This window comes from Zingiber officinale, chromosome 1A, assembly GCF_018446385.1.
Source record: "Zingiber officinale cultivar Zhangliang chromosome 1A, Zo_v1.1, whole genome shotgun sequence".
Lineage (NCBI taxonomy): Eukaryota > Viridiplantae > Streptophyta > Magnoliopsida > Zingiberales > Zingiberaceae > Zingiber > Zingiber officinale.
Window position 1 is genome coordinate 160,941,042 of NC_055987.1, and position 25,741 is coordinate 160,966,782.

The window sequence follows — 25,741 nt, forward strand, 5'->3', positions numbered from 1 at the left end:
ACAATCTTGGCATCATGTCAAAGGCCAGCATGCACCATTGTGCTTGGCCCATGGTTCTACTTCATGGGCTTGGTTCAAATAGTCACTTTGCTGCATCATCCTTCATATTGCATTATATGCATGCACCCGCTGCATGTCATGACTCACATTTTTTGCAAGTCATTCTTGGCCAAATGCTTAGATTCCGCGCGTCTAACATTTGCATCTGATAGTCATTGTCAAGTCAACCTCCCGTTTGACTTATGCTTGAACAACCCCGCTCGCTATCACAAATCTATTTGTTGCTTGACATGCATTGTGCACATGCCCAATATGCTGGATCCAAGAAGTAACGTACTAATCCTTGCACCAGCCATGCCATCAAATTAAGAGGCTAACACTAGGCGACAAATAATAAGATTTTAAGAATAGTGAAATAATTTTAAAATTGCAAGGGTTATACTGAAAAATATGATAAGTTCGGTAGTGAAATGAAACTTTCCTCTCTTTTCTTAACTAGGAATTTAGAAAAATTCAACGAGAACCGTCAAAGGCCGCAAACTGTCGTCGACTCGACAGCCCTGATATTCAAATGCTGACGTCTACTCCATCGTCGTTTTTGCTAACGAAGGCCGCTCGGTGCCTCATCGTTCCCTCTCTGGGAAGCCTCGCAAGGGTTCCTGCAGTCGAGATCCTTCTGAGGACGTTCCGCGCTCGACCAGTGCCCCTGATATGTTCCGGCGCAATAGAACAGGCGACGTCCGATCGGCCATGGGTATGGCAGGGTTTTCGGCCTCATCCTCCGACGGTTCTGTCCGAACCTTCCAGTTATCTCCTTCGAGCGTTCTTAAGATTCAGAAAGGGGACATTACCGTGTGGTCCGTGGACGGATCGACCGACGCGATCGTCAGTATCGAGAAACCCCCCTGATGCTTCTATATAAATTCATTGTTGTTCTTTTATTGCAGTGATGTTTGATTTCTTTTGTTCTCTTTTGTTATGAATTTATCCGCTAGGATAGTCTCGTTTAGGAAGATCTTTTGAGAGTTGTGTTGGATATTATCCCCTTGATGTGGACTTATTTGTAAGTTATGTATATGAATGCGAACCAAACTTGTTTAAGTGATCTAACTTAAGATTATTGGGTTTCGGATTATTGGATGTGAATTTAATGTGTAGAACCCTTTATCCTGATCATCTGTGAGCTAATAACAAATCAGAGTGTCTATATAAGGGAGAGGTCCCTAAGGTGTTAAGGTATCTTGACATCTTCCTTCGTTCTCCATTAACGAAGATTTGCGGTGCCGTCACCCTAATTCTCTTGGAAGGTCTCTCCTATTACTTCCACTTCATCTTTTTCCACAAGATCACTCTGACGACGCTAAAGACAAGGACCATGGCTTTTCAATCAGGCTTACAGTTGTATTTCCTATGTCAAGTTCTTATTCAGTTTCTAGAGATCATGTGGCTTAGGTTTTACAATCTCCATCAATTGATATCAGAGCTAAGACTCTCTTTCTTTGATTTCATGGCAATACAGTTTAGGGTTTTCTTCGATTTGTTGTGTTCATGCTAGCATGTTTGATCGTCAAAATCATTTGCCTAGAAAACTTAGGAAAGACTTGATCTTATGTGTTGTTTGTGTATTTCACGAAGAACACAAAGAACAGTGATGGACTGTCGCCGTCTTGGGGAAGAACCGTCACCGTCAAATTGTGATGGCTCAATCAATTGACTTGGTTGGCCAATCGATTACCAAGTCTAAAATTGTGAACAAAACCGAGCCGAATCGATTACCCAATCGATTCAGTTGACATCAATGGATTGGTGAATTTCTCCAATCAATTAGCATGATTGGATCGAATTCGATGCTACCAATCGATTGACAATTTTTGTCAATCAATTAACAACCTTTAAATTGCGATAAAATTGATTAGAATCGATCAGCCTTATCGATTGATGTCATCAATCGATTGATTTATTTCCAATCGATTAAAATTACCAATCGATTGGCAACTAAGTTGCCAATCGATTAATAGCTTTAAGTTGCTAAAGGATCAATTGTTAATCGGTTGGAATTTGTTTCCAATTGATTAACGGAATGTTTTCTACGTGAAACAATTTTTTCATGCATGAGAATGATATTTAATGCCATCAATCGATTAGAATGCCTACAATCCATTAAGTGTTTCTTTCAAACGTGAAACAGTGCAATTCATGATTGAGAATATTAATTAAATGGCTTTAAACAATTATAGCAATTCATGTTGGAGAATATTAATTAAATGATATTAAACAATGATCATGTAGTCGCATACAGTATGCTTTTAAATCTATTGTGGTAATCGGTTGTCATATGATATCAATCAATTAATAAGCCTAATTTTGAGCTATTAAGGCCGATTAAGTGATTATTTGTTCGATTAAAATTCCTACGGTTTCTTGGGTCTATCTACACACATGCTATTAAATTGAACTAATGTGTCAGTCCAAAGGAAGACATTTTAGGTAGGTTTAGTACATTTTATGTCGGTAGACGTATATCTATACTAAAAGTAATTGGTCTAAAGAAAAATTACTTTTATGTCAGATATATATTTAAGATAACCTACGACTATAAAACAAAATTTATTTTATTCCGATCATACACAAAATATGTTGGGATAAAGGAGACATATTGCGTGAAAGATTAAAGTTATTGTAAGCTATGAATCAATTTATAACTCATATAAAGTGTCAAATTATGCACATAATGGATCAGCCCAAAGGAAGACTCATTATGTGGCCAATTAAATTTTAAGTTATATTAGAGAGTACTGCTAACAAATTGTATTTTAGTCCATAGAGTAAAATGCCGTATTTGGTATCTCATAAATAGCTCACTTATATGCATTTAAAATTTTATTGTATTTGCATAATTTTACTCATGTTCTTGGCTTTAATTAAATCATAAACTTATATAATCTACACTCTTTTCATTTCAGTACAATCTATTACTGCCAGTATTAATAACATCCCTACACTAACGGGTTCGAATTTTGCTGAATGGAAAGAGTATGTTATCGTAGTCTTAGGCCGAATCGACTTAGATTATGCATTGAGACATGATCATCTCACACTCCTAACTAGTGCTACCACTATAGAGCAGAGGGAAGAATTTGAAGAATGGGAGCAATCAAACCGCATGTGTCTAAGTATCATAAGGCTTTTCATTTCAGCACCAATTAAAGATTCAATAATCGAGGGAGAGGATGCTAGGAGTTTCCTTAGTCAATTAACAGACCATTTTATGGCTAATAGAAAGGTCGAGATTACTACACTTGTTTCAAAGTTGGTAACTATGCAGTATAAGGGCAAAGAAAACATAAGGGTGTACATTATGAAGATGCCCAATATCACCATAAGTATGAAAATACTTAAACTCAATATGTCTGAGTGTATGTTAGTGTATTTCGTTTTGATATCTCTGCCTGCACGGTTCACTATTTTTAAGATTTTATATAATACTCAAAAGGAAAAGTAGACATTGAATGAGCTTATAGCTCATTGCGTGTAAAAGGAGGAGAGATTGAAGTGTGAGACACTTAGCATCTGATTCCCAAGGTTCGGGCAAGAAAAGAAAGGGAAAGCAAACTGCAGATTCTGGAGGTTTTGGCCATAAGAAGCAACAGAAGCAGAGTCCACTTATTTTTTTTTTAAGAAGAAAGGTCATATGAAAAAAGACTGCCCAAGTACACCAACTAGCCTGTAAAGAAGGGTAAATTTCTCACTCTTATTAGTTCATAAGTCAATTTGACAATTGTACTCAATGATAGATATCGATGCTACTACTCACATAAGTGTCACTATATAGGACCAATTTCCGCTTGATGGTGAAAGATACATTTATACGGGGAATGGAAAAAAGGCTAAAGTCGAGTCGATTGGTGTTTTTAGGCTTTGTTTAGAACTAATGTCTTTTTGAATTTGGAAAATACATGTATTATACTGTCTTTTCAACGGAATTTTATTTCAATTTCTTACTTGAATAAATCAGGTTATTTTTGTTCATTTAAAAATTAAATTTTTAGTATTTTCTTTAATTCAATGTTGGTTGACAATGACTCCTTGTTTGATAAGCTTTATAAATTAAACACTATAAGTCCTACAGTTGACAACATGATTATGTATAGTATAGTTATAAAACGCAAATTAACTAATGAGAATTCGCCAATATTGTGGCATAGGCGTCTAAGACATATATCCAGACAACATAGAGTATGTTAAGGGGAAAATAACTAACAAAAGTAATAAGAAAGCAAATCGATTTAGTAATGTATTGGAGTTAATACATACGAATATTTATGGACTATTCCTAAGGCACCTTGGAATGGTCAAATATATTTCACTAGCTTAATAGACGATTACTCTTGATTCGGCTATCCGTGCCTTATTCATGAGAAGTCGCAATGTTGGACATGTTCAAATTTTTCAAAATTGAAGTTGAAAATCAACTAGGTAAGAAAATTAAAGCTATCCAATCGACCGTGAAGGTGAATATTACAGTCGATATGATGGATCAGGTGAACAACATCCAGGATCTTTTGTGAACTACCTTGTTGAGTGTGAGATTATGCCTCAATATACCATGCTTGGTACACCTAGTCAGAATAGTATAGCTGAATGTCGTCGAATCCTAAAAGACACGGTGAGAAGTATGTGAGCCTTCACTTCTCTACCGAAGTCTTTATGAGGTGAGATAGAGTACCTAGTAAGGCAATAACTAAAACTCCATTCGAGAAGTGGACAGGTAGACAACCTAGCATTAGGCATTACATGTCCGGGGAGTTGAGACTAGGTCTTATAGGCCTAACGAAAGGAAACTGAACTTAAGAACAGTCAAGAGGTATAAATTTTATGATCCATCTAAGAGATCTTTCTTTGAAATGGAAAACACCAAATTTATTGAGAACAATAAGAGTGATAAGGTCAAAGAAGTATCTTTTGAGGAAATTGTTAGCGATCCTCCTGTTATCACTACTAGTGCGATTAGTAGCAGAATGATTTTCATACCGTACATTGTGGATATTGCACCTCCAGTGAGAGTAGTGAATCAAGATATTCCTGTATAATCTCCAATGCAAAGGAGCCTATCACTCAAATTAATGTATTGCCTCATATTGATGAGTAAGTACCTCAACCACCTCAAACTATGACTTCTCGTGATTATATTTATCTCCAAGAGCATGGTTTGACATAGAGTTGGAAAGTGATCCTACATCTTTCCAAGAGGTCAAACAATGCTTTAACCCTGAAACCCTGAAAGGTGGATTAACGTCATGCAAGAAGAGTTGAAGTCTATGGCAAACAATGACGTTTGAGAACTTGTCGAATTGCTTGAAGGTTCGAAACCTGTTGGTTGTAAATGGATATTTAAAACAAAGTGGGATTTAATGGGCAATGTCGAAAAGTATAAGGTTCGTCTTGTTGCCAAGAAATTCACTCCAAAAGAAGACATTTATTACAAGGAGACTTTCTCACTTGTGTCGACGAAAGACTCTTTTAGGGTAATCATGGCACTTGTAGCTCATTATGATTTAGAGTTATACTAAATGGACGTAAAGATTGCATTCCTTAATAGAGACATTGAGGAGTCTATATATATGGTTCAATCGGAGAACTTTGTGTCTCAGGACTCAAAACACCTAATATGTAGATTAAAGAAATCCATTTATGGTGATCAAGTGTATATATATCAAGTTTAGTGGGAGCAAGTTTGTTATACTTGTCCTATCTATGGATGACATTGCTTGCGAGCAATAATAAGGGTTTGCTGCATGAAACCAAGTCATTTCTATTTGGTATTTTTGAAATGAAAGATTTTGGTGAAGCATCATTTGTTTTAGACATACAGATCTATCGTGATCGTTCAACATTCATTCTTGGACTTTGCCTATATTGAAAAAGGTACTTTTAATAATGTATGACATGCAAAACTGTTCACTTGGTGACACACCTGTGTCTAAAGGTGATAAATTCAATTTAAAGCAGTGTCCACCAGGGACGGAGCCACCCCAAAGGCTAGGGTGGGCTCTAGCCCAGGCTTATTTTTTTTTTAAAGTTAGTAGTTAGTATGTATTGAGTTTTATTTTTTATTGGGATTAAGCCCTAGGTAAATTATTTTGACCTTTAACTTATTACAATTTTTTAGCCGATTAATTTCTTTTAGCCCGATAAAACATAGGAAACTCAAATAATTGATTAGTTTTCTCTCTTTCTGTCTGTGCAATCTCAAAATTGATTGAGGGTTTTTGTTTCTCACGCCATATGGTTCATTTTGATAACAAGTGTGAGATGTAAAATGTGAACCAATTTGAAACCCAAAACCCTAGATCGCGGCTCCATTTCTACTGATTTGTTCTTTGATTTTTCAAGGTATTTGGTAATTTAATTTATTAGATCAATCAGCCCAAGGTCAGTAGATTTCCTGGCTACGCCCTTAGTGTCTACGTCTTGAACTTGAAATAAAAGAGATGGAACAATTTCCTTATGCATGGAAAGTCTCATGTATGCACAAGTTTCTACACAACCAAATATAACGTTTACAGTGAGGATGTCTATGTTAGTAACTTAGGACCATCGCATTGAAAAGTAGTAAAGAGAGTGATGTGTTATTTGTAAAGAATTAAAGGGTGCATGTACATGTATTGGAAGTCAGATCACCTAGAGGTGATTGAATATTCAGATTTCAATTTTACTAGATGTTTGGATAACAAGAGGTCTACGGCTATATTTTCATACTTGTTAGAGGGGCTATATATTGGAAGAGTGTCAAGCAGACACTAGTAGTCACTTCTACTATAAAGGTAGAGTTGGTAGATGTCACGAAGCATCTCATCATGGGATTTGGTTGCGGAACTTTATCACAGCGCTGCATATCATTGATGGAATTGATAGGCCATTAAGGATCAAATGTGATAATAAAGCCGCAAAATTGTATGCTAAGAACAACCGCAGTTTGTCGAAGTGTAAGCATATTTACATCAAGTTTCTATCGGTTAAAGAAAGAGTTCAGAGTTGTCAGATAATGATCACCAAGGGCTTGGTGCCTAAGTGTTTCATGCGCATGTTGTGGATATATGAATTATTCTAATAGAAGAAGAATTCATCTAGTGAGAGTCTGTATTTATTTATTGCTCTATGTCAATAAAGACAAATATTTTGTTTTGATTATTGTGCGTATTTGAAGTTCAAAACATTAATGGGAATTTTGTTTGTTAAACTTTCTAAAATAAGATATCATGATTTAACATTTAGTGTTTCTAAATATGATATAGATTCTATTTAGGAATTATAAGGTTTAGATCATAATTTGTTATTGCAGTTTAACATAAGATATTTGCAAATATAATCAGTTTTTGGGTCACTTAGGATCAATTGGAAATTGACATGTAATCATATTTCATGTAATTTCCACACTATATATCTACATCTTGATCTATGTCATTAATGACATTGGTATTGCGATTACTATTGAGGTTTGTTACATGCATATATAGTAGCTATGAACTTCCTATACCAATGAAGTTAATGGACCAGATTATTTACAGGGTATTATGTACCCATAAAGTTTGATATCACCTAAAGTTTTACTTGTATTTTATATACAACTCACAAGCAGTCCAAGTGGGAGATTGTTGGATATTATCCCCTTTACGTTGACCTAGTTGTAAGTTGTGCATATGAATGCAAACCAAACCCGTTTAAGTGATCTAACTTAATTATTGAGTTTCAGGTTATTGGAGGTGAGTTTAATGTGTAGAACCTTTTGCCTGACCCGTTATCATCTATGGGTTGATAACAAGTCGGAGCGCTAAGGGAGAGGCCCCCAAGGAGTTAAAGCATCTTAACATCTTCCTTCGTTCCCCATTAACAAAGGTTTGCGGTGTCGTCACCCTAATTCTCTTGCAAGGTCTCTCCTATTGCTTCCGCTTCATCTTCTTCCACAGGGATCACTCAGACGACACTAAAGACAAGGGCCATTACTCTTCAATCAGATTCCTTGTCGTTGGTTTATGCTTTTACGTTGTTATGCCATGTTCTATGTTGAAACAAGATCCATGCTTATAGTTGTATTTCCTATGTCAAATTCTTATTTGGTTTCTAGAGATCATGCGGCTTAGGTTTTACAACTTCCATCAAGTTGGACTCGGTACCAGTTACGTGAGTCGTTTTCAGTATTGACTTCTGTATTTGTTTGGTTGCATGTGGCTGGATGTTGCAAGCCCATAGGTTTAGAGCCCAAATTTCTTTATGGGAAGATATTGTCATTTCCTAAATAAGACGTCTGAGATATTGCCACAATGAGACAAAGTAGAAACTGTATTCGGCCAGTCATGACTGTTTCCTAAGGAAATTATGATAGTGCACATCACCTCAAGGGGATGAAAGACTGGCGTTTTCTAGCACAACCAAAAGCTGAGGCACTAGAAAACACCTTCGGTAGTTCGGTTTGTGGCTCCTGGCTGTTTTCATGGTCCATTCAGGTGGTTTTTACTGGCCAAAAACCTACTCGAGGAAGAAAACAATGATATAAGGAAGGAGCTAAAATGTAAAACCAGTATATGATTACTATTATGAGTCTTATCATTCCACCTTTCATTCGACATTATCCTTCATTAAGTAGCAATATTCTCTAAAGTGGCCTGAAGCATCTCCTGAATGGTCTCTCATTTTTTCTAAGTTCCATTTTGAATTGGAAGCTTAGCCTAATCAACTAGCAATTCAGTAGTAATCCAACTACATTGTTTGATAGAATGCCAGGCACCTTTCACTAAATGGCTTAAAGTTGACTTGACTTCTTTTGCTGATACCTTAGGCATATATTATGGGAGATGAATTAAGAGTTTTCTTCGCTTCTCAACGTGCCACATACCATAGCCCAATTAAATTCTCTTCCCATATTCACTAAGTGATTTCTTCTCTTCTCATAATGCACTAAGAAATCCCTTTTCATTGTAGATCTATTCATTTTTTAAACCAAGTTATGATTAACCAAGTTATTCATCTTCTATCTAATTTAATCCTACAATTACAATTTTGGGTTAATCTAAATAAATTATCTTGGTTTCAGTGAGTCAACTGAAAATACATGTAGGGCTAGAAATGAGGTAGACCGAACCATCATCAATGGGTTCACCAAGCTAAACTGGCTCGAGCCATCTCAAACTCAACCAAGCTCAAAAGTTTGTATTCAAAAATTGTTATTAGGATGCTTATAAAACTCCAGCAGCACTTCTTAGACCAAGTGGCAAGCTCAACCAGAGGTCCAGAGCCAATCTCTTCATATAATTAAGCTTGATAGAGATGAAACTTAGCTTCTCTATGAATTTATCTAACATCCTATAAATAATTATAGATAAATAAACTTAGTTTCATCTTGTTTTATGTGTTAGAATATTATGGACCAACACTATAAGTTTTGTAACATACTTGATCAAAGATTATTTAGAATACTTTCGTGAAGATAATGGACAGGAACTATGTTTTATGAAGATTATTTAGAAAACTGAATAGGGTAACTAGCGGCCTCAAGAAACAAGCCATTAATGAATTGAACTTTGCTATATCATAGAGGAGAATTTATTTGATACAATCAAAGAGAAACTTTTGACTTTATTTGAGTCAAGATCAATGTTCTTTTTGTAGTAGTAGTAGTAAAGTTCTGTTTACTTTATTTCTGTAGATTCATAAGCAACATTTAATGGATTTTTGCCAGATATAATAAGTTTTCTGTAATATGCTATAATACTCAATAGCGTTATAAGTAATGGGTAAATTTCAGGTAAATGCAACTAGCAAACTAATGCTTGGAGATGGTGGCGTGGATGAAGGTGTCTAAATTCTGTCACAGAAATTAGTTTTTTGCTTTCTCTTTTTTCCTTTATTTGTTTTTCATTTTTGAAAACCTGACCTTTTTATCAGCTATACATCGAGCTGCTGGTCCAGAACTTCTCGAGGCATGTCGAAAGGTTCCAAAGGTCCAGAACTTCTCGAGGATTACAGTCCGCTGCCCTACAGGGGAAGCCAGAATCACTCCGTAGGTTCTTTTTCTGCGAAAGGCAATAGTGTTGTTGCATGCTGACCTTACCCTGTTTCTCACCACAAAATGATTTACATTGTGCGCAGAGCTTTCCGGTTGCCTGTTTCACATGTGATACACACTGTTGGGCCCATCTATTACAGTGATGAACATCCTGAGATTTCCCTTACTAATGCATACAGGTGGAGACAGCTTCCCATTAGCTTTTGATGGCTGTTCTTACTTAAGACATGCTCGTCAATGACCTTGGATAGAATTCGATTGTCTTCATTCTCTTTTGCAGAAATAGCTTGACGCTTGCTAAGGAGAATAATGTTCAATACATCGCTTTTCCAGCTATATCTTGTGGTCTCTACAGGTATTTGTTCATTTATGCTTGAATATTTGAGTGACTTCTCATGTTTTCATTTTGATTTTTTTTGTTGTCTTGTTGAAGATATCCTTTCAAAGAGGCTTCCAGGATAGCTATATCAGTGGCAAAAGAGTTCCTTGACTCCTTTAAAGAGGTAGATATGTTTTTTTTCATACTCCCCTTTGAAATGGATTAGAATTGCTCTTTCCTATAAAAAAGGGAAAAGATGAAAGATACGCTCTTATCATATACCTTATTGCTTTAGTTCATTAATCATCCATGTCTTTTCCATTGTATTAATTTGTTGTTTGTTTCTGATTCCGCTTTATATAGATGCCTTGAAGGTGTTAACAACTGACTTGGAATCTGACTATTTATTGGTATATAGGCATTTTGATGTTGTACTTGGTGCTAATTGATGATATTATTATGCTAATGGATAAGTGATGAGTCTAGACAGAATGAATTTGAACCTTGAATTATGGACTATGGAAACCAAAGGATTTAAACAAAGCAAGACTGAAATTAAATACACAAAATACAACGTTACTAATGAGAATGAAAGTGTGAAGGGATAGCTAAGTTTTAGACATGGAAATTCTTGCAAGCAAGGGGTTTTAGAAAGCTTGAATTTATTGCCAACAAAGAGATATTGCTGAAGATGTTATTAATAAAACAAAAATGGAATGGTTAAAATGGAATTTTGTTGAGGTCTTGTGCAATCGTAGTGTGCCCCTTACATTTACAGTACAATTTTATAAGGACATGGTAGATCAAACATATTCTATAAACGTTGAACAATTAGAAAACTTCTATAGTAAATTACTATAATAACAATGAGATTACTAAAATGAATATTTGATATTAGAAAATAGATTTTAAAAAACATTTAGTGAAATTCATATGAACTAGATATCTCAAATACTGGCTAGGCTAGGGCAATACTTCTTGGGTAAGGGGATAGCATGCATCCATTTTGTGCCGCAGTGAGTTTTGTGCAGTTGAAATTCTCATCTTATGTGGATTAGGTTGCTCGCCTGCAGACCTTATTTTAGAGCCATAGTAGTGGTATAATTGGTCCCTTGGCTTCTCAATCAAGAATTCACATGAACATATCTTTGATAGAGTAAAGCACTTTCCTTGCAAAGTCTAAAACATTTAAACATGTGAAAAAATATAACCTTATGCAGAGTTTGATACTCACAATTATTTTATTGTTGTAAGCATTTTGATATCACAAAGTATTCATCCCATCTTAAGGATATCCGTATTCCTTTTTCGTGTAAATTCAAACTTATAGTCTTCAATGCTTACATTGTGAGATGATGCTTCATTCTCTGACAAGCGTATTTCATAGAAATATTGAGGATCTTCACCTTAATCATCATGTCGATGTGTGCATGCAATTTATTTAAGTTAAATGATTTCCTGACAAAATTTCACTTGCAGATACATTTCGTGTTGTTCTCTGATAAGCTCTATGGTGTTTGGCTTAACACTGCCAATGCTGACACAGGGTTGCAATTGCTTGCCAAGAAAACGCTATCACTCTCCTCTAGCTTCGCCCCTGTTTCTGCCTCCAGGGATCGATGGCTTGGAGCAAGTCTCTGCCACGTCCAGACCCTCACCATCGCCACCCTTCCGGACCTTCCCTATGACTATTGCGCCCTCGAGCCAACCATCAGCAGAGAGATCATGAAGATCCACCATCAGAAGCACCATCAGATGTACATCACCAACTACAATAATGCTCTCGAGCAGCTTGATTCAGCAATCGCTAAGGGTGACGTATCGGCGGTCGTCCAGTTGCAGAGCACCATCAAGTTCAATGGAGGAGGTTTTGTTCTACCATGATTTCCATTTTTATTTTTTATGCTGTTTAATTTTTAAGATTTGAGATTGGATCATGACTTAATGGACGTCTTTAAACTTGTTTGGGCTTCATAGTCATTATTTTTTAGTTCGGTATGCAGCTACCTTTAGAAAGTCCTATTCCATCTCTGTTATGATTCCTCTGCGTATGTGGCTTAAGATTTAACAGTTATTATGATCTTGCAAGATGTTGATTCAGATGTCTTGTCCAAAAAATAACTTTTAGCTGGCAAAAACCTATTGCATTATTTTTATATGCCCATTCAGGCACCTGATAGTAATGAGAGATAGTTGGTGATAAGATGAAGAAAATGGTTTCGTGATACTTAATCACATTGAGTGTTTCAACATGGTATCAAATACTTAATCACATTGAGTGTTTCAACATGGTATCAAATTGCTTTCTTTTGCAGGTCATGTCAACCACACAATATTTTGGCAAAACCTGAAGCCGACCAATGTAATCAATAATCATTGGAACATCTTGTTTTTCATGTTCCCACAAATTTGATAATGGAATAAGCATGCAGGAAGGTGGAGGTGAGCCACCACACAGCACACTAGGTTGGGCAATCGACACAAACTTTGGTTCTTTGGAGGCTCTGATCCAGAAAATGAATGCAGAAGGTGCTGCTTTACAAGGTTCTGGGTGGGTGGTAAGTAGGATTACCCTCATAGAACATATTTGTTTGTTGTCCAGTTACCCCTTGCTGATTCACTTTGACAATATGCATAACAGTGGCTAGCTTTGGATAAGGGCAATAAGAAACTCAGTGTTGAAACAACTGCAAATCAAGTAAGATAATTTTTTTTTGCCATCATTGTGAATATTTTTCTTTCCTCGGCAGGTTTGGTTTCTGTTATGTTTTTTTTTTCCTGCTCACAACATCGTATTGGGTTTGCAGTCAACAAGTTCATCAAAGTAAAAGACTAGGCTAGTCTCTTTTAAATTATAATCAATAAAGCTCTGGAGTATGAAGTCATGGAAGCTATGTTGATGATTCACGGGATGACCAAATCTGCAAAATGCAAAGCTGTCTCGTACCTCTATGTTAAAAAATGTGTCCATTTAATTTTCAATGGAACTCTTGCAATATTTTGTCTGCTCTTTCCTTGACATCATTTAGCTATTTCCTTTATTGGAATAGCAGACCGCAGACAACCTGCATTTCAGTTCAAAGATGCATTTGTTTTTCATCTTACTTAAAATCTCCTTTTTCCTTACTGCATCCAATTAAACTGAATCGTTTTTAGTTTTCATTAGAAATCATAAATAGAATAAAATAACTAAAGGCTTTTCCCTTAACTAGGGCTCACAATTGGGAGCGTGTGCATGCCAGGTCCAGATTATATGATTTTCATGTGCAACATGGCCTTGGATTTATTCAATTAAGATAGTGTGCAATGCTACTAATGTTGTTTGGAACATTAAATGAAGAATTGTGGCTTGTACATTTGGGATATTAGGTAAAGCATATTTTGGAGATGCCTAACCACTACATGCAAAGAGATAGGGCTTATTGATGCAAGTCTGCCATGTGAGTACCAACTCAGCTACGCCCTAGGGGCAAAGAGATGGGGCTTATGAATATAAGTCTAATTGATGTTTGGATGTCATCTTTTTTGATATACGAGATTGGTAGGTTCCTATGCTAATAACCCAAATATGTAACTCTGATTTGTGCATGTATTGCATTGTTGGTTTATTGATTTAAAAGTGTAGATTTAGAAGATCCTTCAGCTAAATTCTACAAGGAAGGTTGTGTGGTCAAAATTACAATTCATAACTGGATATTTAGTCGATTCCAAAATGGATATGTCAGTAGATCAATTAGTTTGGTATGTTGGTATGTGTTTAATGTTCTCTTTGCATGTTCTTAATCTCTGGCCTGAAAATTATGTGTTAATTAGAGGCCATACTTGTGGAAGGAGGAGATTATCTCGGTGTGAGTAAACAAAGACACTTGTCACACCATCTAGTTCTTTTAACTTGGACTAGCAACACATGGCCTACATCTTTAGCATGCTTTATTGATTCCATATGTGCATTATGTTGGATTGCTGTTACATCACATAATTCTTTTTAACCCTTTGGTACATACTTCAATTCTCTGTCCATTCCTGTAGCACCTTTTTTTCCACAAAAAAAAAAAAAGACGTAGCTAATAGGTTTGAATGCTCTTTCCGTAGGATCCTCTAGTGACCAAAGGCGCAACCCTTGTTCCATTGCTTGGTATTGATGTGTGGGAACATGCGTACTACCTACAGGTAAAATACTAACCTCTTTTGCCATATGTTTACTGCATGAAACACCAATTTGTGGCATGCTTTGTATATTTGCATTCTAAAGAGGATATTGTGATTACACTCCTAGAATGATGCAAGCTCAAGAAATCACTTCAGAAAATCTGGAAGCATTCCCAGTTTATTTATTTATTTATTTTATTATTTTTTATTCTCGAGCCTAACAAACATGTATTGTGTTCACTATCTTATTCTCTTTTGTGCGTGCATTTAGTTCATATCATCATTTTAAGAGAAGCAAAATTTTCCCTTCCCTTTCATGCTTGTTTTAGCAAAACAGCCCTAGGCTTCTAGAACCCCTCAAAACCTTTTGATGGTCATTTCCACATGGTAGCTATCAGACAACTGAGGACAAATTTAAACTAATTTCATTTCAAAACATGTAAATTCTTGTAAGTCTGCCTCAATTGCCATGGTGCAGCTATGCACACTTTAAATTCTTGCCACATGACCTTGATTTTGTTACTTTAATACCACTTGATAGCCAAGTCAATTTCTCCTCATCTGACCACAAACATATCAATAACAACCTAAGTCTTATCCCACTAGTTGGGGTCATCTAACCACAAACACATATATCATCTAAATGACAAATTATAGAGAACTTTTATATCTTTTTGGGACTGAAATTACTGCCATGTGTTTAAAATATATTTTATATAGTAGCAGCAACTAGGATTAGAAGACAGTATAGAATTACATTGTCATGGAACAAATTATTAGAAAGGTCACAACTGCATCATTTGTCATTCTCATGATACACTAATGACTCCATGTACATTTGAATCTGGTGACTTGAGACTATCGCATAATTTTGTGACCTAAATATCCCAAAATGTAACTAACCACATTTAGCACATGATTCAAATCGAACAGCCTTGTTCATACGTGTTGATAGTTATACAGATGGTTTTTTATTCAGCTTTGCAGTTATTGTTCAGCTGGAAACTTGATCACTTGAGTGTGTCTCTAGCAACTTTAATCAGAAAAAAATTGCAGACTGTCTTTTTTTTTAATTATTAACTTTGCTTTCAAGTTTCACTAAGGTGATGATTTGCTGCTATTGATCCATAGTAACTATCTGGTTTTGTGACTTGCTGCTTGCTGAACCTTGTTTCTGCTGTCTTACAGTACAAAAATGTGAGATCTGACTATCTTAAGAACATATGGAAAGTGATAAACTGGAAATACGCAAGCGAAGTGTACGACAAGGAGACTGCTTGATGATACTTATTGAACCCTGGATGAACCACTGATTTCCAAGGAAGCACTTGTGCAGGCGATCTAATTGATTCATGCTAGCTTTTGTTAAATCTCGTTCCATCTCACAGTCTCTGTGTTTTCATTTCACGTTCTAGTGAATAAAATTTAAAACAAATAATGTAATTCTCATGTTGGTCCTCAGATAACTGTTTCACTTCCTGGTAAATGTACCACTACATGAGCGTATCGAATTTATTTAAAAAAAAAAGGTTTTTCATAACAATTTTCCATACAGATTTTCATGAAAAGAGCCTGGTCGAGTTGTAAGGATGATTAGTTTGAAACTCTTCTTAATTGCAATGAATTAGCCTCTCTTACACATGTTGGACACACATCATCTTTCTAATATGCTATTCGGTGGCCCCTGGACTTGGCTACCTTTTTTTTATCAAATAGTATGCTATTAGGTGACTTTAGCATCTTTTTAGTATTTTTTTTAGTAAGCACTAGTTATATAGCAAATGGAGTCTGTTACTAGACTATTTTACTGGATGAGCCAAAAGTTAGATGTTCAAATAGGTTTAACTTTATATCTTATATCAGAACACTTTATAAATTATAATCAAAGATAATGAATTTTTTAAATTCAAATTTTAACCTCTTTATTGTATCTCCTCATTTTCCATCCCTCGTCAACTTCAGATAAGTAGCGAGGGGTAAGATTTTTTTAAAAAATAAAATATTCTTTTGAAAACTCTTCAAATATATATTAACTAAGAATATATAACCTTAGTTACTTGAAAAATACACTTTGCCCATTTACCATGCTCAGGAGGATTATGTCATCTCACTATACTATATTATACTAACATGTGCTATACTTGACAAAAATAATAATTTAACACTTATGAAGAGCCCATTTATTTCAATTTGAATTCGTTTTGTTACTATCTAGTTGATAATTGATAAATTATAACAATCTCAATATGTACCTTCGAATTTCTAACAATATTATGATTTTATTGCTTTTTTTTCTTCTGAATCGGAAGTCAAATTTGTCGATGATCACTAGAGCGATAAATGAATCAAGTGTTCATGAACAAGTTTAGTGTTCGATTTATTAAAAGTTTATTTATGTTCGTTCAATATACATAAGATTAATTAAATAAAACAACTTGAACAACTCGTTAAGCTAAATAAACAAGCTTGAACACATATATTTAGTTTATTAACGTTCGTGAATAATGTTCACAAACAATATTTATTAATAAAACTCTTTTCAATATGCTAAATAAAATAATAAATAAAATAATTAAATTTAAATTATCAAGCTTAATAATCAATCAAACAACTAAAAGTTTTAAATAATCAAATAAGTATGAATTGAGAACTTGATAACATCTAAATGAACCAAGCTCAAGCCAAGCTCGAACTAAGCTCAAGCCAAGCTTGGATTGAGAGTTTGATAATATCTAAACAAACCAAGCTCAAGCTCATAAAAAATAAACCAAGCCAAGCTTAAATACTCGTTTCAAAAGCATTGTTCATTTTAAGCTCAGCTCGACTTGGTTTAATTATTTTATTAAATAAATTTGAATGTTCTAAAGATCGACTCGACTCGACTCGACTCAGTTCGACTCGATTTGATTTGTTTACCACCATAGTGATCACCAGAATCTGCCAAGGTTAAACCGGGTTTGGACGCATAGTAGGCCTAGTTACACTTACAAGGGCTAATCTCACTGCACGGGCTACCGCCTACCGACCGCCATTCCTCCCTCTCATTGCTTCGTAGCAAATCGCCATGGCGTTCCGAACCCTCCTCGCCAAGAAGACGCTAGCACTCGCCTCTAGCTTCGCCCCCGTTTCGGCCTCCGGGGATCGATGGCTTGGAGCGAGTCTCCACCGGGTCCGGACCCTCACTGTCGCCTCCCTTCCGGACCTTCCCTACGACTACGGCGCCCTTGAGCCAATCATCAGCGGAGAGATCATGAAGATCCACCATCAGAAGCACCATCAGACGTACATCACCAACTACAACAACGCTCTCGAGAAGCTCGACGCGGCAATCGCTAAGGGTGACGCGTCGGCCGTCGTCCAGCTGCAGAGCGCCATCAAGTTCAATGGGGGAGGTTTTGTTTTTCCGTGATCTTCGTTTTTTGTTCTTTTTTTTTAAAATGTTTTTTAATTTTTAAGATTTCGGGTTGGATCGTGATTTAATGGACGTATTTGAACTTGTTAGGGTTTCATAGTCGTTCTTTTCGAGTTCGGTACGCATGCTAGCTTTAGAAGGACGTTCTATTCCATCTCCGTTATAATTCCTCGTGCGTATGTGGCTTAAGATTTAACAGTTATCATGATCTTGCTAGATGTTGATTCAGATGTCTTGTCCAAAACATAATTTTTAGCTGGCAAAAATCTATTTTATTATTTTTATGTGCCCATTCAGGTACCTGATAGTGTTGATAGATAGTTGGTGATAAGATGAAAAAAATGGTTTTGTGATACTTAATCGCATTGATTGTTTCGACACGGTATCAAATTGCTTTCTTTTGCAGGTCATGTCAACCACACAATATTTTGGCAAAATCTGAAGCCGACAAATGTAATCAATAATCATTGGAACATCTTGTTTTTCATGTTCCCACAAATTTGATAATGGAATAAGCATGCAGGAAGGTGGAGGTGAGCCACCACACAGCACACTAGGTTGGGCAATCGACACAAACTTTGGTTCTTTGGAGGCTCTGGTCCAGAAAATGAATGCAGAAGGTGCTGCATTACAAGGTTCTGGGTGGGTGGTGAGTAGGATGACCCCTCATAGACCATATTTGTTTGTTGTACAGTGACCTCTCGCTGATTCACTTTGACAATATGCATAACAGTGGCTAGCTTTGGATAAGGGCAGTAAGAAACTCAGTGTTGAAACAACTGCAAATCAAGTAAGACAATTTTTTGCCATCATTGTGAATATTCTTACCTCATCAGATTTGGTTTCTGTTATGCTTTTGTTCTGTGCACAACATCGTATTGGTCGGCAAGTTCATCCAAGTAAAAGACTAGGCTAGTCTCTTTTAAATTATAATCAATAAAGCTCTAGAGTATGAAGTCATGGAAGCTATGTTGATGAATCACGGGATGACCAAATCTGCAAAATGCAAAGCTGTCTGTTACCTCTATGTTAAAAATGAGTCCATTTAATTTTCAATGGAACTCTTGCAATATTTTGGCTGCTTTTCCTTGACATCATTTAGTTGTTTCCTTGATTGGAATAGAAGACTGCAGACAACTTGCACTTCAGTTCAAAGATGCATTTGTTTTTCATCTTACTTAAATCTCCTTTTTCATCATTGCATTAAATTAAACTGAATCATTTTTAGTTTTCATTAGAAATCATGAATAGAATAGAATAACTAAAGGTTTTCCCCTTAATTAGGGCTCACAATTGGGAACGTGTCCATACCAGGTCCAGATTATATGATTTTCATGTGCAACATGCCCCTGGATTTATTCAATTAAGATAGATTATGCGATGCTACTAATGTCGTTTGGAACATTAAATGAAGAATTGTGGCTTGTACATTTTTGGATGTTAGTTACTTAGTTACGCATAATTTGGAGATGCCTAACCACCACATGGAAAGAGCTAAGGCTTATGAATATAAGTCTAATTGATGTTTGAATGTCATATACGAGATTGGTAGGTTCCTATGCTAATAGCCCAAATGTGTAACTCTGATTTTTGCATGTAATGCATTGCTGGTTTAATGATTTAAAAGTGTAGATTTAGAAGATCCTTCAGTTAAATTCTACAAGGAAAATTGTGTGGTCAAAATTATAGGGATATTAATTTGATTCCAAAATGGATATGTCAGTAGATCAATTAATAGTCTGGCATGTTGGTTTGTGTTTAATGTTCTCTTATGTGTTAATTAAAGGCCATACTTGTGGAAGGTGATTATCTTGGTGTGAGTATACAAAAACACTTGTCACACCATCTAGTTCTTTTAACTTGGACCACCAACATGGCCTACATCTTTAGCATGCTTTAGTGATTTCATATGTGCATTATGTATATTTCTGTTACATCACATGATATTTTTTAACTCTTTGGTACATACTTCAATTCTTTGTTGATTTCCTGTAGCACTTTTTTTTTCCCAAAAAAAGGAAAATGTAGCTGATAGGTTTGGATGCTCTTTCTGTAGGATCCTTTGGTGACCAAAGGTGCAACCCTTGTTCCATTGCTTGGTATTGATGTGTGGGAACATGCGTACTACCTACAGGTAAAATACTAACCTCTTTTATGTTTGCTGCATGAAACACCGACTTGTGGCATGCTAAAGAGGATATTGTGATTATACTCCTAGAATGATGCAAGCTCAAGCAATCACTTCAGAAAATCTCGAAGCATTCTGTGTTTTTTTTTATGCTTGAGCCTAACAAACATGTATTTTGTTCACAATCTTATTCTCTTGTGTGTTTAGTTCATATCATTGTTTTAAGAGAAGCAAAATTTTCCCTTTCCCCTCCATACTTGTTTTTGCAAAATAGCCCTACACTTCTAGAATGTGAATTTCCCCTCAAAACCTTCTAAGGGGCAAGTCCACATGGTAGCTATCAGACAACTGAGGACAAAATTAAACTAATGATATTTCAAAACATGTGAATTCTTTTAAGTCTGCCTTAATTGCCATGGTGCAGCTATGTTCACTTTAGCTTCTTGCCAAATGACCTTGATTTTGTTACTTTAATACCACGTGACAACCAAGTCAATTTCTCCTCATCTGATCACAAACACATATATCATCTAAATGACAAATTATAGTAAAATCTTTTTGGGACTGAGTATTTTACTGCCATGTGTTTAAAATAGTTTATATAGTAGCAGCCACTAGGATTAGAAGGCAGTATACAATTACATTGTCATGCTACAAATTATTAGAAAGGTCACAATTGCATCATTTGTCATTCTCATGATACAGAAATGGCTCCATGTGCATTTGAATGCAGTTACTTGAGACTATTGCATAATATTGCGACCTAAATATCCCAAAATGTAATTAATCACATTTACACATGATTCGGATCCAATAGCCTTGTATCATACGCGTTTACAGATAGACAGATGGTTTTTTATTCAGCTTTGCAGTTATTGCTCAGCTGGCAACGTGATCACTTGAGCGTCTCTAGCAACTTCAACCATAAAAAACTTGCAAACTGTCTTTTTTGATGCATTATTAACTTTGCTGCCAAGTTTCACTAGGGTGATGATTTACTGCTATTGATCCATAGTAACTATCTGTCTTTGTGACTTGCTGCTTTCTGAACCCTGATTCTGCTGTCTTACAGTACAAAAATGTGAGACCTGACTATCTTAAGAGCGTATGGAAGGTGATAAACTGGAAATATGCAAGCGAAGTGTACGACAGGGAGACTGCGTGATGATACTTTTTGAACCCTGGATGCTCCCTAGATGATTCATCCTAAATGGTTTTTCTTTTCACTATATCACCAAATAAAGACGAACTGTAGTCACCTGACCTTCTCCTTTTGTTGCCATGGATTGAATAAGCAAGGTCTCTCATTCCCTGGCGCGTTTGGCTTGTACAACTAGCAAAAGAGATTATGTACACTCTCTCTAGAACATTACTGATATGGACTGTGCAATGTGTCATTCTCTGCATGCTACTTTGACACAAAATCAGGTGTTATACATATGTTTTCTAACTAACTAGAATATAACCCACCCTAAAGAATCTTATCCAAAGGCTTTCAAGTTGTTAGAAAGTCATCTAGTGTTAAACTAAATAAAATGATGGTCTACCTATGTCAAGGATGATCAATCAGTATGAGAAAAGTAAACTAACATGGATTCTAATAAAATGTCATCTTCCGCCAAAAACACAAGGAAACAAAACAAATTCAGAGAGTTCCCAAGAATCATACATCTAGACCAACAATTCAAAAGTTCATAAAGAACTCTTTGCAATGGTTTCGATAAGCTCAACCAATTCTTCAACAGCACAAATCAGTTATATCAGTAGCTGTTATATCTAATGGTGATGATTTATATTCATATAACAATACTATTTATTACGAAGAATTTAATTATTTTATTGTTCTTAACTTAAATATACTATAGTCTCACATCAAATAATGCCAGGAAGACGTTGTGAGAGTACTTTGAAGTTAAGACTAAACAAACACTCGAATTCCATTGTTCCTACTTTGCGAGACTACTTTGCAGTCAAGACTAAGAAACACTCAAATTCCACTCCATTGTTCTTCACTAATAACACAGACGATAGTAATTTCTTCTTCATCAACGGAACTGGTTATCAAACTCCAGTAATCCTAATTAACAAACAAGTAATCACCTCCATCTTACTCATTCAAGGGATTAAATGTGGCGATAAAGCATCAACGAAGCAACCAACCTTGTATCCTTCCTCTCCTTCTACTTCACTCAACTTCATGATGCTTCCTTGTATAGCATGCAAAAGCCCCTTCCCATGCATCCATATACTCCTCACTGACCTCTGCAGGGGAAACTTCAGGAATTGATCCAACGTGGCATGAGGAAGAGGCAGGATCAGCGTTATCAGTCTCCGGCAGGGGCGAATGTTAATAAGAAAGGAGGTAAGTTCGAGGATGACGACGATCTTGAGGCGGCGTGCCGGAGCCTCGAGAAATATCTAGTGGAGATGATGGTGGAAGAAGGGAAGGTGAGGGAGCTAGCTGACGTGGAGGAGCTGCTCTTGTGCTGGAGCAACTTGACGTCTCCCGTGTTCGTGGAGTTGGTGAGCAGGTTCTACAGGGACCTCTGTAACGACTTGTTCTCCGCCGCCGGCGCCAATGACGACGACGACGAAGAAGAGCAATTCATTGTGTCTTGAATTTGTAATTCGATTACTCTTGTTCAGTTGTAGGATTTGGCATTTGCTTTTACTTCTTTAAAAAAACACAAAGGAAAAAAGGGAATCATTGTATGCATGGTCTGTGGCTCTGTTCTTGCTTCGCTTGTCTATCGCGCTGCTGCATCATCATTAAAAGTGAAAGGTACGAACAAAAGTGACTTGCATTCTTCGGTCAAAAGGCACCCACCATTAAGGTCGTAATCGGACGGAACATGCAATCTCATCTCTGAGTACTTGAAGAGTTAATTCAATGGCCTTTATGATTAAATCTCAATTATTGGGGAAGAACTCATTGGACTCCTTGACGTTGTTTGGAACTGGCCAACAGTAGGCGTGCATGTGGAGACTCCGAATCTTATCAATTTCACCAAATAGCTCAGCGCCAGCAGCAGCAGCAGGCTGTCTCCTCGTCCTGCATTTCCTCTGTTTCTATCAAAGTCGGAGACAGAAACTGGAAAGAAAAAAAAGGGAATAAAGCAGGAATGGGATATAAATCTCGTTAATGCTTGAAGGTGGAGGTGGACGAATTGATGCAAGATCCAGTAACAAGATAATTTGACTTGACTCCGCTTCTTGTCTTCGATACCAGTTGGGAGTGGCTCTGCAGCTCAAGAACCCGTGAGATCGATCTGCTCCATCCCCTGAGAACATGTTTAAGATTAGCTTATCATCTTTCGTATGCCCTTAATGGCGGATGCAGCTACAAATGTGCCTAGATTCTACTGCTCTTCTTCGTTCTTTTGAGGCGCTTGTCATCGATGGAATGGAAAGGGAGTGCTAAAACAGTCATCGCGTTCAAGATGGTTCTTTTATTCTTCCTTTCGTTTTGCATCCTATTGGTTTTAGATCTCGCAGCAGGAAACTGCAGCAGCGTTTCTGCTTGTTCAGGTGGGTAAACTCCATGTTCCTATCACTGTTTTACAGTTCTGATGAGTAGAATCTGAGCAGGGTATTTTTCTGATCATTTTGAGACGTTCCTGTTTCCTCATTGCAGTGACCACAATCTGGAGTGGAAATTCCAACTACAAGGTAGAATCTTGATCTTAATCTTCTTTGCGTCTCTGTTTTCCAAAATTATGTGTTTATCGGCGGCGCATATTAAGGCATAAGGTGCGCTCTCATTCTAAACTGCGCCTGCTCTTCCCTGTCTGAAGCAAGTTAACCTGAGCGCCTCTTCGTTGCCATGCGCAGGCGTGGCGACGGAACGAAGCGGAGACGGAGGCGGCGGGCGGAGGTGGGAGTAGGGGTAGTCTGTTCGTAGGATCCGGATCTTGGCCGCCAAAGTGCACGTCCAGGTGCGGCACGTGCACGCCATGCTCACCGGTGCACGTCTCGGTGCCGCCGAGGCAGCAACAGAAGCAGAAGAAGGCGGACGCCGCCGAGTACTACCCGGAGGCCTGGCGGTGCCGGTGCGGCGGCCGCCTCTATGTGCCATAACTGACGCTGCATATCCTCCTACAGTCCTACTCTAGTACTCTCCCTCGCGTGGATAGGGAGGGTACGAGACTGACTCGGGGAGCCAGAAATTATAATATATCCGGACTAAAATTGTTCAGCAATAAAAAAAAAAATAATACATATGCATTAGACAAAATAAATAAGCATTAGAAATTAACATCAAAATTAAAAATTTTCATCCTTAATGCATTCTAACGTTTGGTGTTAACGTTTAGATCATGCGCTTTCAGCTGTATATCTATATTTCTTTCTTTCTATATCTATAGGACCGACTCTAAGGGGGCGGTTGATGTGACGATTCTATTTTTTTTTTAATAAAGAAAGAGTTGGATGTGAAGAAAAAAAGAAATAGGAGTAAAAGCAGGATTAAGGATATTAATTATGATTTTAATTTTTTTAGGTTTCCTCCCAATCTAACGTATAAAAAAAAATGTCATACAAAATATTGTAGAAAATAAATTGAATAAGGTGTGTCCAAAGAATTTCTATATGCTGTCCTGGATAGACCCGAAGGTGGACTCTATGGTGAGCTGCTAGCTGATCTGTATGTTCGATGTATATCAGGGTTACCACCAAGTGTCGCTCACCCACGAGGATCAAGAAAAGATCATCTTTATCATGGTTGATGGAACGTTCTGCTATAACGTCATGTCGTTCGGGCTAAAGAACGTCAGTGCCATCTACTAGAAGCTCATGAACAAGGTGTTCTAACGACAGATCGGTCGCAACATAGAACTATATGTCAATGACATATTAATAAAATCCCTCTGAGTTGTTGATCTTTGTGCAGATATTGAGGAGACCTGCCAAACTCTGAGGGCTTACAGAATAAAATTGAATTCGAGCAAGTGCTTGTTCGGCGTGAAGAGCGATTGATTCTTAGGGTACATTGTCACCGAGCAGGGGATTGAGGCGAATCTAAGCAAGGTCAAGGCCCTGCAAGACATGCCACCGCCACGCAACCTGAAGGAGCCCCAACGACTAACCGGGCAAATTACCGTGTTGCCCTGATTCATATCCACATCATCCGACTGAAGCCTACCATTCTTCAAAGTGCTGCGTCGGGTGATGAAATTCTAGTTGAACATAGAGTGCGACCAGACATTGGAAGAACTCAAGGAAGGTCAAGGCCCTGCAAGACATGCCACCGCCACGCAACCTGAAGGAGCCCCAACGACTAACCGGGCAAATTACCGTGTTGCCCTGATTCATATCCACATCATCCGACTGAAGCCTACCATTCTTCAAAGTGCTGCGTCGGGTGATGAAATTCTAGTTGAACATAGAGTGCGACCAGACATTGGAAGAACTCAAGGAATACCTCAACTCTCTGCATGTATTAGCTAAGCCTATCACGGGAGAGCTGCTCTAGATCTATTTGTCGACCACCGAACATGCGGTGGGCTCAGCATTAGTAAAGAAAAACTGTCATGAACAACAACCCGTGTATTTCCTAAGTCATATATTAAAATATGCAGAATCCCGCTATACCGGTCTCGAAAAGTTAGCTTACGCTTGGGTGCTTGCTGCCCGGAGACTTTGTCCGTACTTACTCTCACATCTAATCGTCGT

The 25,741-nt window shown here is 37.1% G+C and overlaps 4 protein-coding genes across 5 annotated transcripts; all 4 read left to right on the forward strand.

The window, feature by feature from the left end:
* The first annotated feature begins 535 nt into the window (after positions 1-535).
* LOC122038203 (superoxide dismutase [Mn] 3.4, mitochondrial-like) lies at positions 536-16,137 on the forward strand. 2 transcript variants are annotated; one of them, XM_042597843.1, is made up of 12 exons: positions 536-885; positions 9,803-9,851; positions 9,943-10,057; positions 10,147-10,242; positions 10,344-10,418; positions 10,497-10,566; positions 11,862-12,249; positions 12,698-12,744; positions 12,815-12,940; positions 13,024-13,080; positions 14,475-14,552; positions 15,720-16,137. In XM_042597843.1, the coding sequence occupies exons 1-12, from the start codon at positions 712-714 to the stop codon at positions 15,810-15,812; spliced, it is 1,368 nt and encodes a 455-aa protein (XP_042453777.1). In that variant the 5' UTR covers positions 536-711; the 3' UTR covers positions 15,813-16,137. The 2 variants fall into 2 exon arrangements, with proteins under 2 accessions (XP_042453777.1, XP_042453778.1); XM_042597844.1 differs by lacking the exon at positions 15,720-16,137 and having other exon boundaries at positions 13,190-14,545.
* A 1,352-nt stretch (positions 16,138-17,489) lies between these two features.
* Positions 17,490-21,495, forward strand: LOC122038204 (superoxide dismutase [Mn], mitochondrial-like). Its single transcript, XM_042597845.1, has 6 exons — positions 17,490-17,923; positions 18,350-18,396; positions 18,467-18,592; positions 18,677-18,733; positions 20,000-20,077; positions 21,144-21,495. The coding sequence occupies exons 1-6, from the start codon at positions 17,596-17,598 to the stop codon at positions 21,234-21,236; spliced, it is 729 nt and encodes a 242-aa protein (XP_042453779.1). The 5' UTR covers positions 17,490-17,595; the 3' UTR covers positions 21,237-21,495.
* An 849-nt stretch (positions 21,496-22,344) lies between these two features.
* On the forward strand, positions 22,345-22,781 carry LOC122038207 (transcription repressor OFP17-like). Its single transcript, XM_042597847.1, has one exon. It carries the CDS (start codon positions 22,370-22,372, stop codon positions 22,688-22,690), a length of 321 nt encoding a protein of 106 aa, XP_042453781.1. The 5' UTR covers positions 22,345-22,369; the 3' UTR covers positions 22,691-22,781.
* Positions 22,782-22,813: 32 nt separating this feature from the next.
* On the forward strand, positions 22,814-24,434 carry LOC122038205 (EPIDERMAL PATTERNING FACTOR-like protein 4). The gene is made up of 3 exons (XM_042597846.1): positions 22,814-23,599; positions 23,706-23,740; positions 23,903-24,434. Exons 1-3 carry the CDS (start codon positions 23,470-23,472, stop codon positions 24,146-24,148), a joined length of 411 nt encoding a protein of 136 aa, XP_042453780.1. The 5' UTR covers positions 22,814-23,469; the 3' UTR covers positions 24,149-24,434.
* The last annotated feature ends 1,307 nt before the right edge of the window (positions 24,435-25,741 follow it).

Coding starts and splice junctions, on each gene's coding strand:
- LOC122038207 (XM_042597847.1), top strand. CDS start 22,370: ATGAGGAAGAGGCAGGATCAGCGTTATCAGTCTCCGGCAGGGGCGAAT.
- LOC122038205 (XM_042597846.1), top strand. CDS start 23,470: ATGGAATGGAAAGGGAGTGCTAAAACAGTCATCGCGTTCAAGATGGTT. Junction 23,600..23,705: donor CAGCGTTTCTGCTTGTTCAG/GTGGGTAAACTC, acceptor TCCTCATTGCAG/TGACCACAATCTGGAGTGGA. Junction 23,741..23,902: donor GTGGAAATTCCAACTACAAG/GTAGAATCTTGA, acceptor TGCCATGCGCAG/GCGTGGCGACGGAACGAAGC.
- LOC122038203 (XM_042597843.1), top strand. CDS start 712: ATGTTCCGGCGCAATAGAACAGGCGACGTCCGATCGGCCATGGGTATG. Junction 10,419..10,496: donor ATATCTTGTGGTCTCTACAG/GTATTTGTTCAT, acceptor GTCTTGTTGAAG/ATATCCTTTCAAAGAGGCTT. Junction 10,567..11,861: donor TCCTTGACTCCTTTAAAGAG/GTAGATATGTTT, acceptor TTTCACTTGCAG/ATACATTTCGTGTTGTTCTC.
- LOC122038204 (XM_042597845.1), top strand. CDS start 17,596: ATGGCGTTCCGAACCCTCCTCGCCAAGAAGACGCTAGCACTCGCCTCT. Junction 17,924..18,349: donor CATCAAGTTCAATGGGGGAG/GTTTTGTTTTTC, acceptor TTTCTTTTGCAG/GTCATGTCAACCACACAATA. Junction 18,734..19,999: donor TTGAAACAACTGCAAATCAA/GTAAGACAATTT, acceptor CTCTTTCTGTAG/GATCCTTTGGTGACCAAAGG.